Source organism: Mustela lutreola, chromosome X (genome assembly GCF_030435805.1).
Source record: "Mustela lutreola isolate mMusLut2 chromosome X, mMusLut2.pri, whole genome shotgun sequence".
In the NCBI taxonomy this organism is placed as follows: Eukaryota; Metazoa; Chordata; class Mammalia; order Carnivora; family Mustelidae; genus Mustela; species Mustela lutreola.
Window position 1 is genome coordinate 20,155,933 of NC_081308.1, and position 13,570 is coordinate 20,169,502.

The 13,570-nt window shown below is 40.7% G+C and overlaps 1 protein-coding gene across 2 annotated transcripts in view; it reads left to right on the forward strand.

Moving 5' to 3' along the window:
* The first annotated feature begins 9,556 nt into the window (after window positions 1–9,556).
* The window catches only part of POLA1 (DNA polymerase alpha 1, catalytic subunit), a 305,904-nt gene continuing 301,890 nt past the window's right edge, over window positions 9,557–13,570 (forward strand). The window contains exon 1 of one of the 2 annotated variants that reach the window (XM_059157006.1): window positions 9,557–9,713. In XM_059157006.1, the coding sequence (XP_059012989.1) occupies window positions 9,671–9,713 (43 nt within the window). In that variant the 5' untranslated portion in view covers window positions 9,557–9,670. The remainder of the gene's footprint in view (window positions 9,714–13,570) is intronic. The other variant, XM_059157005.1, reaches the window with a different exon arrangement.

The following is a 13,570-nucleotide window of genomic DNA, read 5'->3' on the forward strand; positions in this document are numbered from 1 at the left end:
TCACTTATTTCTAATACTATTTAGGTCTTGCCCATATATTTAATATGAAAAGGTTGAAACCTGCTTAATGAGTGGTCATTTTTTTCAGTGTTTTAGGTAATTACCATTTTTGAGAGATCATTCTCCTGTAGGAAATGAAATGCTATTCACTACAAATTCACATTTTTAAATTTTATTTTTATTTTTTTAAGGATTTTATTTATGAGAGAGAGAGAGCGCAGGGGAAGGAGCAGGAAGTAGAGGGAGAGGGACAAGTAGACTCCATGTGCTGAGCACAGAGCCTGACATGGGGCTCAGTCTTAGGACCCTGAGATCATTATGTGAGCTGAAACTAAAAGTTGGACACTCAACTGACTGAGCCACTCAGGCACCCTGCATTCACATTTTTTTAAAGTAAGCTCAACACCCAGTGTGGGGCTTGAACTCATAACCCTGAGATCAAGAGTCACAATATTTACTGACTGAGTGGGACAGGTCCCTCTATATTTTTTTTTATTATTTTTTATTTTTTAAAAGATTTTATGTATTTATTTGACAGAGAGAGAGAGAGAGAGAGAGAGAGAGAGAGAGAGCACAAGCAGGGGGAGTGGCAGGCAGAGGGAGAGGGAGAAGCAGGCTTTCCACAGAGCAGGGGGAGCCCGACATGGGACTCCATCCCAGGACCCCAAGATCATGACCTGAGCCGAAGGTAGTTGCTTAACCAACAGAGCCACCCAGGCACCTTATATTTTTTATTTTAAAATGCAACTTGGAAATAACTTTTCATTATATGAATAGTCTTTAAAAAAACTAAAGCTGCTAAAGCAGAGAAATTAGAGACTTTCTCAGACAAATAGAGTGAGAGAATTGTTTGCCAGTAGACCTGCCCTTCAAGAAATGTTAAAAGAGTTTCTTTAGGCAGAAGACAATGATACAGGTCAGAAATTGAGATCTACACAAAGTATAAGAGAGCATCAGGGAAGGAATAAATGAAGGTAGAATACAATTTTTATTTATTCATGTAAGTATTTATTTATTTCTGTAGGCTCCATGCCCAGTGTAGAGCCCAACACGAGGCTTGGACTTATGACCCTGAGATTAAGACCTGAGCTGAGATGAAGAGTCAGATGCTTAACTGACTGAGCCACCCAGATACCCCTGGTAAAATAAAATTTTTAAGTTTTTTTCTTAATTGATTTAAAAGATAACTAAAGCAGAGCAGTAACAAGGTAAGATAACAAGATATGAAATGAATGACAGCAAGGTCACAAGGGTCAGCAGGGAGGAATTGGGCATACTCAATTATAGGGTACCTGCACCACATGTGAAGCAGTACGGTGTTATCTGAAGGTGAACTTAGAGTATTTTTAAATGTATATTGTAAACCCTAGGGCAGCCGCTAACAAAGCTTAAAAGATAAAGGAAGTATAAACATTATGCAAAGGGAGAAGATTAAATGGAATCATATAAAACGCTCCATTAAAACCTGAGAAATAGAAAAAGAAACAAGGAACAAAGAAAAACAAAGAACAAATACAGTGATGAGAAAACAATTACAAACAGCCAATATGCACATAAAAAGATACTCAACATCATTGGTCATCAGAGAAATACAAGTTTAAATTCACAATGAGGTAGTAATATATAACCAGTAGAATGAAAATGAAAATTAAAATGGATAGTACTGCTGAATCTGTCCTTCATTGCTGGTGGGAATGTAAAATAGCCTAGCCACTTTGGAAAACAGTTTGGCAGTTTATTTTAAAGTTAAACATACACTTACCCTATGACTCAGCAATCCCTCTCCTAAGTATTTACCCAAGAGAAATGAAACATGTCCTTATAAAGACCTGTACACAAAATTATAGAAATGGACAACAGATTAGTGGTTGCCAGTTGTTGAGGTTGTGGTGGGGGTAGGGGTTGAGCAGGAGGTGAGCAGGTGTGGCTATACAAGGGCAACATAAGAGATTTTAGAGATAGAAATGTCTTGTACCTTGACTATATCAATGTCAATATCCTTTTTGTGATATGATACTATAGTTTTGAAAATGTTACCATTGGGAGACACTGAGTAAAGGACAAACATGGATTTTTTTTCTGTATTATTTCTCATAACTGCATGCGAATTTACAATATCTTAAAATTTAAAGTTTAGTTTTAATGTAAGGCCAGGGGCACCTGGCTGGCTTAGTGGATTGGAGCATGACCCTTGATCTCAGGGTCATGAGTTCAAGCCCCATGTTGGGAGAGACGCTTACTTAAAAAACAAAAACAAAAACAAAACCAACGTGTAAGGCAGACTACAACATGTAAAAACAAGAAATAGGGGCACCTGGGTGGCTCAGTGGGTTAAAGCTCTGCCTTCAGCTCAGGTCATGATCCAACAGTCCTGGGATCAAGCCCCAAAATGGGCTCTCTGCTTAGCAGGGAGCCTGCTTCCTCCTCTCTCTCTCTGCCTGCTTCTCTGCCTGCTTGTGATCTCTGTCAAAAAAATAAATAAAATCTTTTTAAAAAAATAAAAGCAAGAAATATTGACAAGAATTTTCAGAAACATGTCCATTGTATTAAAGAGATTTAGATATAATATAGTAAGTCATCAAGCGTACCTAACCATTAAACATTTATGCCAATGGAAGGAAATGAAAGATCATTCAAGACATGATCTTTGTTTTTGATCCAAGATAACATATGCAGGTCCAGAAAGCATCAGATTTGTATACATATACATAAGTTTCAGCAGACTTACCTTGCTAATAATGTCTGATCTAGGGGGCATGCCCCTTCCCCACTTTTGAACACCTTTCATTTCCAGGACGATCTTTTATTTTTAGTTTTTAAAAAGGATTTTGTTTATTTATTTATTTGGGAGAGAGCGAGAGTGAGCAATGGGGGTTGGGGGGGGGATAGGAGAAGCAGAGGGAGAAAGACAAGCAGCCTCTGTGCTGAGCGTGGAGCCTGACGGAAGCCTTGATCTCACAACCCTGGGGTCATGACCTGAGCCAAAATCAGGAGTCGGACAGGACGCTTAGCAGACTGAATCATCCAGGTGCCCCCGGGATGATCTTTTAAAGCAGATGATTGTAAAACAAACTCTTGACTGTGCCTGAACTATCATCAACTGTTTGGGAATGTCTGTCTTTCTGGTAGAAATTATTCAATAAGTAGTTAAGGACAAAGGAAAATGAAATCTACGTTGTCGTTACTGTGGAAGGAACACAGAGGGTGATAAGATGAAGCAACAAGTGATGACTTCTGGAGCTAAAATGATTCTCCATCCCCTAGCTCATATCACAGCGATGCGGTCAGACTGATTTCATCAGTACAGAAGCTTAACAAGATGGGTGATTTCACATCACTTCTAAGAAAGCTAGTGCTGGGCTTGCATGAATCTTTTAGGTAAATCAGACATCATTCCACTGAAAGGAAGCCACCATACTGAATTCTGTAAGATACTAACAAGTGAAAGTCTTTAGAACAGATGGGAAATGAGCCCTGCTTCTTCATGAAAAGTGGTGTGCCTGACTGATTATTTATGACAACATTAACCATCCTTTTGATGACTTAAAGCTTAGCAGTGTCTTCTTAGACTGTTCGCTCTCAACTTTGGCTGGACGCTGGAATCCCATCTTTAGAAATTCTGATTTAATAGGCTTGGGGAGCCGCTGGGCATTGGACCATTGAAAAACTGCTCAGATGATTCTAAATACCAGCCAAAGTTGAGAACCATGCTCTCCACTTTATAGAATGCTGGCCATATGCAAATTAAGAAGCCCTCATGCTACCATCCTTTCCTAAAATTCACTATTGACGACTACATGATCAGTCTCCTAACTTTCAAGTCTTTCTTAACTTTGCCCCAATACCTTTAATAATTCCCACATGAAATCTGGTTTTCTGTTGCCAAGTGTTAGTTCATGCTGCTGATTTAGAAGGTTCTGAAGCATTAGTACAGCTATTTGTCTTTGGGGGCAAGTTTTATTCACGATGACATTGCATATTTATGCTGTGAGCCAGGGCTCAGTTATCACAAAAGATTTGCCCATTGGTCAATAATTCATGTGGACTAACTTGAGGACATGGCTCCCTACTGGGGTGGGAAGAAGAGGATCGTGTGGTAGTAGGTTTGAGGAAATGGTTCAGATGCAATGACGTTGATAGCTAAAAAATAATTCTACATAGAACAGTACTCAAACCTGGCTGATTCACCTTCCGAGTTTTTAGTTTAATTAATGTTGTCTAGTTAAGATATACATGCAGATGTCTCTGTTTGCTTTTATTGTTTGATCATTATTTATCATGGCCATCTTTTTTTTTTTTTTTTAAAGGTATTTGTTTTTTTTTGGTTTTTTTTTTTAAGATTTTATTTATTTTATTTGACAGAGCCATCTTAAGAAAACAGATTTTTCTGTCTGGAAGTGACCAGAGTGGCAGGAATTAGAGATCAAGTCATTTAAGGACAAAGGCTCTAGACTCAAGTGTTTCATACTCTATTCCCCAGGATTAAACTTCACAGGGTATAATGGGTTGGCTGGGCGGCAGGAAGGGAGGGGAACATATCTACGTAGATGGCACATATTTAAGCTGCTGTTGATTTTTCTGGAATCTCACAGTATTTATTCGTTAAGAAATTAAAATGCAAGTGGGGAGAGAGAAGAGAATTGAACATTTTTGTTCATTAATTCCTCTCAGGATTATGTCCCTCCCCCATTTAATTGATCTAGAAAACCACCTTCTGTTATAATTGTTTTGCCTGAAAGGGTTTTGTTCTTAGTGTTGTGAGTACTGACTCGATTTCCTTAGAACACTCAGAGATAGTTTCTTGGGGACAGACCTGCTTTCCTTAAACTCACAAGGGACACATTCTAAGTAAAATAAACACCTATTAACTGATAGTGAGGATCATCATTTTCTAAACACTGGAATGCTCTCATCTTCCGTTGAGCATTCCTCTGTCCCTGTATTTAAGTATCTGAAATACTAACCAGGAGATTGCTTGGTGACTTTGGAATGAGAGTAAAGCAAAGAAACAGAATGCTGTGTCAGCTGGAGATATTAGTTACAAGCAACAGAAACAGACTTTGGCAGGTTTGAGAAAAAAGGGGGAGGAGGGATGGAGGAGGGAAGGAAGAAGAGGTTGTGAGAAGATCTCACAGATCTTATGAATCACTAGGAATCCCTGAGGTAGGCACATAGCAGGGCTCTAAAGCTGAAGTCACTGGTAAAAATCACACTTCCGCCATTGCTGCCCAGCAGGAAGTGGGAAGTTGCTACCACTGACACGAAAAGAATGTCCCTGTTTTTTGTGACACTAGTTCCAAATTCAAAATCCTTTGTGGAAATGGCTAAGCACAAGACTGTTCATGTGGTTGCTGGCAGAGGTACTGGGACAAAAGCTTCTAAAGTGGTAGGTGGGTCAGCCTCCTCACAAACTCAGAATGTGAGAAATAGCCCAAACCTGTCAGATACTGGGTGGCCAAAGTAATTTCAAATATCTGTCATGGATTATCTAAGTAGTTATTTATCCCCAACAACAAGGAAACCCAAGGCATGTGTGTATTTGTTTGTATCTATTAAGGACCCTATCTATGTAGGGAATAGTCTGCCTTTCACTCCAGTGTCTCTCTCCCTTGGGCAATGTTAGACCAATTTCATTTTATCTCTCCAGTCCCTTATTTGCTGGGTGTCATTCATTCTTGCTTTAGAAGTGAGGTGTTTATAGTTAAACTAAAGTATTTCATCCATTGTCCTTTGATTCAACTACACTCATCCCCAGAATCATTGCCTTTAAGCAAAGGACTCAACAAACACCATGAGACTCCCACCGCCCAGGAACAGCTCACAGGCACGGGGTCTGCAGATGCCATTCCAGAGAGCTGTGGTTTGTCCAAAAGCAGAGATAAACATAATGAGCTGTGCTCCAGGAATGGGCCTGTCCCCGTGGCCCCTATACCTGCGCAGTGGGGGGATGGGGGGTGTGAGGGGGCTGGGAGGGAGGGGCAGAGGGAGAGGGAGAGAGAACATCTCAAGCAGACTTCCCGCTGAGCTCAGAGCCTGACAGTGGGGCCGAATCCACAACCCCCGACCCCTGAGATCACATTCTGATCCTAAATCAGGAGTCGGATGCGCAACACACTGAGCAACACAGGTGCTCCCCTATGCCTTTTAATAAGCAAGTAAGTCAAGAGAGGGGCTTTGCCACTTATGTGCCTGGGAAAATGATTTGAGCTTGGGCACCACTAGCTAGATGCCCAGAGGAGTTGCATATTTACTCATATCACCCGGAATCCTTGTGGGATGTCAAGGGCACACACAGCGCCACTCATTTTCCTGCCGATTTTTAGCTGGCAGACAATCCTCTCTCCATAGCTGCACATAAACAGCATTACCTAGTTGTGTTGAGAAACTCCGCATGGCCACAAAGCTGATTTTATTAATAAACTCAAAGATAACCAGGTTCATGTTAGCAAACTCACACTGCTATTGGCCAGAGTCCTAATTTATTGATGGCGATGAGAAATACACCTGCCAGTATACTTGTCAGAAGAGAATTTGGTTGGCTGGTTGTCTTCCCCCTAGGAAAAAAAAAAAAAAGAGTCTAATTTATGAAAGAAAGTTTGCTTGGAGAGTAGGCAAATAGCTTGGGCTGGTATGGTGGCTTCACAGATGTTAGACCAAGGCTCTTATCATTCTGTTCCACCAACTGTGGCTTTCATCCTCAGAGTTAGCTCATAATCCAAGATGGCTGTTGGAGGTTCCGCCATCACATCTGTGTTGCAGGAAGAAAGAGAGAAAGGGCAAACGGGCGAAAAAAGAGAGTCCCCTTCCGGATGTAACCAATTTCATTAAGCAGCTTTCCTGTAAGTCTTCCCCCAGCAGTACTGCTTAAGTCTTGTGTGCCAGAAATTAGTCATTTAGCTAAACCTTGGTGCAAAGGAGACTGGGAAGTACAGTCTTTTCCTCTATCAATGTGCCGAGCTAAAAGTCCACATTTCATTACAAAAAGAAAGGGAGAATGAATGTAGCAGTAGGCAAACAGCAATTTCTTGACATACCTACCTCGTATAGTTATTAGTAAGATCAGTGTAATGGTAAGGCTTATTGTAAAAATACAATAAGTATAATAGCTATTTATTGAATGTCTCGATGCTGGCATCTTAATGGCACTGTATGTGTATTATTTCAATTAAATTTCACAATTGCTTCTTAGGTAAGTATAAGCACCTTTGTTTTATGGAGGAAGAAATTGAGGTTTCAGTAACCAATTGATGGTCACTTAAAAGTAATAGTCTAAGAATCAAACCCGAAATCTGTCTCTACCTGCTGTTGTAATGCCTCCTGCATAATATTAAAGAGAACAAATTGTAAAAAAAAAAAAAAAAAAAAAAAAAAAGAATCTATAATGCTATCATCTGGAGAAGATATATTCCATTTTACATAGCATTGGTATTTGATATACAGTTGTAATTAACTGTTCATATCACTTTTCCTTCTGCTCTATTCACTTTATAAAATATCATACACACTTTCCATGTTTTAAGTTTTCCCAATTATTTTCTTTTTGATGTCACATCATTAAACCGCTTCTCTGATGTGGACATTTATTTCTCAACTTTTTGCTGATGGAAAATGGTATCTGACATCTTTGCATTTATTCTGTTTCTTGTGAGTTATTTTCTATTAACTTTTACCCGCAGAAATAATGGTTTGAAAGATAAAAATCATGCTATTGTACTTACCACATATTGCAATATTATTTTCCAGAATGTTGTACCTATTTACACTGTCACTGGCAAAAAATAACCAGTTCACCAGTAATGGATGAGTTTATATAGAGAGATATAGATGAAAAGATAGAAATGGTGGGAAATAGTATTTCAAGTTAGTAATTAAGACTAACTGTTTTTCTTTGTTTTCAGTAATGATGATAAATTTAAAAAAACTTTTCAATTTGGAAAACCAGTGTAAAAATCCTCCTGTGTTGGACAGGAGAGAGTTTAAGTTTAAGACAAATTGTGATTTTTTTTTTGACTGACTAGATAACAAAGTTAGATTTACAATTTAGTTAATGAAACAAGCTTTGAGGCCTCTTGCTTGCTTATGGGCCACTTCTGAGGACTTGGAAGATGCTCTAGCAACAGTCTTGTGTTTTGTGAAAATTCACAAAAGTAAGATTTTTAACTACAATCTGTTATGGCTACTTAGTGATTTGCTGGCAAACTGTCTCTCTCTCTCAAAAAAAAAAGAGGGAGACTGATTTTTGATTTGTAGTATTTGCCCATTTCCATGGTGTAAATACTCCCACCATGGCTGATTTCAAGCTATCAATGGCTTAACAAACAGATTATGCAATTCCTGAATATGTAACAATCAGCTCTTGAGAATCACCACCTTTCCCTTCGATACACTTCCCTTCCTGCCTGGTGGTGGAGAAGTGGGCATAGTCATCGTGGGATTCTGAGAAAAATCCCATGGGATTTCTCAGAATCTGAGAAATCTGAGTTGGTGTTGCCATGCATTCAGACTTAGTGGCATCTATTTTGGTTGAAAGCACTCTCATTATATTTAAGATATTGACAGACCTCCAGGTGTAGGAATAGCTTTCAGGAATATTCCTATCCCACTGTGCTGACTTGGAGTTTTGACCTGAATGTGCAGGGACAGAGTGATACCATAATATGAACGTGTTCTCAGGTCCTGACTCCTGCAACTATGTGGGTCATGAAAGAGAAACAAGACTTGAAGTGCTTAGAGTTTTAAGGTGGCATGTGGAAAATGATCAGACTTGAAGTTATAAAGGAAAGACTTGGTTCTTATTGATGCCTAGCCAAAACAGTTCTCTCCTGTTAGGAATAAACTTTATACTATCAAAGTTGCAACAATTTTTTTTAAAGGAAAGTACAGGCATAAATCTGTACTAGTGCTTTAAACAATGAGTGGATTTAAGTATGAATTACTATGTGTTACGTATCACAACGTATGGATCGTATATTAACATGATTATTAAGTAATGGTATAAAGCTGAAAGAAAAATTTCTAAAAAATCAGAAATTAAGAAACAAACATTGATCAACCATGCTGGAGGATAGACTGAACTTTTTTTTTTTGACTGAATTAACTTTTTATTCTCTTTAGAGAAAATAAATATATATACATATGTATACACACATATCTATAAACCACACAGCGACTGTGTTCACACGCTAAGAAAAAGTTATCAGGCAAGACTCAGAGCGCGCAGCAGGAGGCAGTCGCTTTCCCAAGGCTCTGGGGAAACGGATCCAACCACGCCCATCCTACTGCCCGCCCGCGTCTTTTTTCTCGGAAAATCAACTCTCAGAACCAGAAAGCCCCTACTCCAACGCGCCCAAATCTTTTCCCATCAGCATGGGTGCGCCTGCGCAGCGAGCTTCCTGGCGACTCCTTTCCAGCGCCCGGCCGCTTCTTTTTCCCTCTCTCTCCTCCGCCTCCCAGTCACTCGAGCTTTTTCCCTCAGGGGTCATAACTGGGCGCCAAACTCGCGTCCGCGGGAAGGCCGGGGGCGGGGCGCGGCGCGGCGCGGCACGTCAGTGGCCTTCCGGGCGGAAGTCCGCAGCCTCCCGAGCCTCTGATTGGCTTTCAGCCTGGCGCCTGTCTCGGCCCCCGCGCCAGTTTCGGGCTGGTTGGCGCGGAATCGGGATACTTCAGGACCATGGCGCCCGTCCACGGCGAAGACTGCGACACGGGGTCGAGCGGTGAGGGACGACCCCGGCGCGGGGTACCGGGTTAGGAGTACAGGGACCGTGGCATGATTGTGGGTGGTGAGGGCTCTGGAGAGATCCTTTTAATTTTTTCCTTAGGGAGGTGCACGTCCGGGTCCCCTGACGGGTCCTTTTGGACGCGGACCTCGGTTGTCCCCGGCTGGGACCCATTTGGTGTCGGGTGCGGCTTCCTCGCAGGGCCGTTTGTTCCTGGCAAATCAGAGCGCGTCCCTTGCAGGGCCTGTGTCACTCCTGGTCTCCGCACTAGTCTGCATTTTCTTTTTATTTCTTTTGGTGCCTGCGTTCCACGTGCTGGGCACTCCTTCATCAGAGTGGCCCCGGTGGGGCACAGTTTTGGTTCAAAGTATCTAGGAACTCTGTCCCCAAGTATCTGCTTGAGGGCTAGGACGGAACGGATGTGCGCCCTTTCTATAGAAACTCCCAGGGAAATTGTTATACATGGTAACTCAGCGGGAAAGAAAGGTCTCAGGGCTGTCACCAGAAGATACAAATGCGTTTTGTCTTTTTAAGTAATGGGTTTCTACTTCATGCATTAACAATTTTTTTCTTTCAAATTCTATGGAAAGTTCTTCAAGTGCTGCATGGAAATAGTGATCACAATCTAGTCATCCTTGGTGAAGTTAAAAAAAAAAATTGCATCAGCTCAGCAGTGTTCTGGATGCGTGTATATGAATCCGTTTTCAGTGGTAATCTTTTATTTCCAAAAATAGAATACAAAAATGTAAATGGCTTTGTCTGATTTCTGATTTTTGAACTGTGTTCAACCAAAGTATGACTTAACTTCAGTGAACTTCTGACTTAAAATCAGACGCTTCACTTTCTTAGCTCAAGGTACATCTCCTATCACTCAGATACATCTCCATTAATGAGACCTTGCTTTCTAATCAGCTTCCTTAGCATTCACCTAGTTGTGAATCACAGATATCAATTTGTTCTAGCCTTTCGTTTTTAAGACAATTTGTTTTGGAGAGTCGTCTAGCCTGGATTACAAATGAGATGTAGGATGTGAGTATGCGAACAGTCTTTGCAGCCCTCCATCAGTGATTTGCCACTAGGGTGTCTGTCTTCACCCTAAAAACTGTACGTCATCTGTGAACATCAAGAAATCACTCTTTGGAGGATACTGTGTAATCTTGAGACCCCTCTTAAGGCATGGTGTTGATTAAGTAGTTGCTGGAGACTTGTGACTGGAATTTTTCCCTTGGAGCGGAAAGATTGTTACCTGAAAGACTGTTGCAGGCTAGTGTCTGTCTGCTTTTGGGGAGGTTGGGGGTACTTCAGATGGTAATTTTGAAACAAATATTTAAACTTTTGTAATGGATTATTTTCATGCCTTTTTTTTTTTTTTTTGTTAACATACCTACATGAAGCGTTGGACACATTCCAAGAAGGAAATTCTAGGCCTTTTTTCTCTTTGGTATTAGAAGGTGGGGTACCTTGACAATGAAAGTGAAAAGTTGAAAGGTCTATAACTAGCTATTATTACATATGAAAAGGGATCAGGGAGAGTTTAATGATTTAAAAAAGCAGTTACAGTGGTTTATTCATTTGTTCATTCAGCAAATATTTATTATGTACCTACTAGGTATAGGCATTTTGCCAGGCTCTGGTGTTACACTGTTAAAATGATAGGTAAACTGGACATGGTTTCTGTCTTCCTGGAGTTGAGATGGTAAAGAGCTAATTATGTGTGGTGCTATATTGAGGCTTCTCTGAGAAAAACACTTAGCTTTATTTTTGCTTTCCAGAAGCCAGACCATGGTGCTGCTGGGTGTGGTGTGTGTAGGCTGTGTGTGTGCGCGTGTGTCTGTCTCTCCTCTGCATCTGTACACACATACACATACATTAAATGGGATTCTGTATTGCTGAGTACAAAGTAAACTTGGGATCTTTATTTAATCCTTAACAACTTTATGAAGCAGACATGATTATCCCCATTTCACAGATGAAGACCCTGAGGGTCTGCATTAGTCAAAGTCCTTAGAGGGGAAAGCTACAGGAGCCAACTCTAGCTGATGTAAATAGAAAGAAGTAATTTTATTTTAAGTATTAGAAGGATATTGTGTTGTTCACAGAAACTCCAGGTGGACTGGAGAATCATTTGCAGGGCTGCTTCGTCAGGAACGGTAAAGTTGTGCCACAAAACTGGTCTAGTGAGGAGGTCATTGCCAGCCATGGCCAAGCACTTGATGTTATAGTTTGTACCTTAGGACATTGTTGGCTCTGTGACCCCAGGTAATCATCTTGCAGCTGTTGCTACTTCTAGAATCTTCCATTAGCCCACCCACTTTCCTTCTGACGCTAGCTTCTGATTTAAAGTCTGAGCAGCTGTTCCTAACTGATAGAATTATTAATAACATATTTTATATGTTTATGCCCTAACTGCAAGGGTGTGTGGGAAAGAGTGTCTGCTTTTTCACCTTGGGTAGTAGGACTTGTGCTCTGAGTCCCAACAAGGTTTGTAATGAGGGGATTTCACAAACAGTTTCAGGTGCCAGGTGGCTTAGAAACCAACAACAAGGCATCTGGTCACTGCAGCTCGGAGATGTTAACTGGTGGTCTCATGTCACCCAGTAAGTGGTGGAGCCGGATTGTGCTGCTCCTCCCTAGTTTTCTGTTCTCCAACTCTGCACTCTCACCTAAGATTTACTTTCCATGCTGACTGTCTTTCAGTTTCTGCTGCTTTTTTTTTTTTTTTTAAGTACTTAAGGACCTTGCCAGACAGGGGGCTTGAACTCATGACCCTGAGGCTGAAAGTCACATGCTCTACCGACTGAGCCAGCAAGGCACCCCTTTCTTACAGTTTCTGAATACACCTTGCAGTTTTATTCCTTTGTAATTTGGCTTATGCTTTTTTTTTTTTTTCTGTGCTTCTGCTACCTTTCCCCCTATACTCTGATGGTGAAATTCCAATGCTCTCTCTGGGTCTGTGTTGGGTACCTCCCCTGTGAAGCCTTCCCTGATTTCTCAGACAAAATTAGCATTTTTCTGTGTTCCTCAGAACCTTGTCCTTACCTCTTCTGTGACACCATGTCAGTATAATGGTGGGAGCCTTAGGTCCTTTTGCTTTATTTGACTGTGAGCCCCCTTGAGGATAGGCAGCTCTTCCTTCCTATAATTGTACCCCAAACCCTGTAGGATGGCACATTACTGCCTGTGAAGTAAGTCCATTTGAAGAACTATACATTTTGTCAGGAGCATCTATTAAAGGCGAGGCGGCGTCTTTAAGGGAATATACCATGCCAACTTTTCACTCTGAGTGATCATGCCCAGTAATCTCCAGAACCTTTTCACGTAGACCTGCTCATGATTTTTTTAAAATCATTTGAGCCACGCCCAAGATTTTGTGGCTGTCATCATTAAGTACCTGCATTTCTTAATTTTTACTTAATGCCTTTCTGAAAATGGATTTAAAAGTCAAATGTGAAAGTCAAACAATAGACTGAGATGTTCAACAGAGATTCCATTTCCAGAAAGCTAGGGAAAAAAAAAGATCTCTAATTGTGCTTCACCTGTAAGATTTAGTTTCCAGCATTTTATTGTCAGCATTTGGTACATGTTCTTTAAATTGCATCTTCTTTTTCATTCAAATGTTTTGTCGGTGAGTTGAATGTTGTTATGAACGTTCCGGAGGGGTTGGAACTTTCAGGATGCATCTTACCAATACTTTTTTTCTGTACCTCCTTTTTATGAAATAATTAGCACCAAATACAATAAAAAGCTGGTTTCACAGACATAAATGGCAATCGTGTTAAGCCAAAATGCACAGCTGGCAGGCAGCACTGTCTTGCTTGACTTGGTTATTCAGCAGCTGGTAAATGAGAGATTAG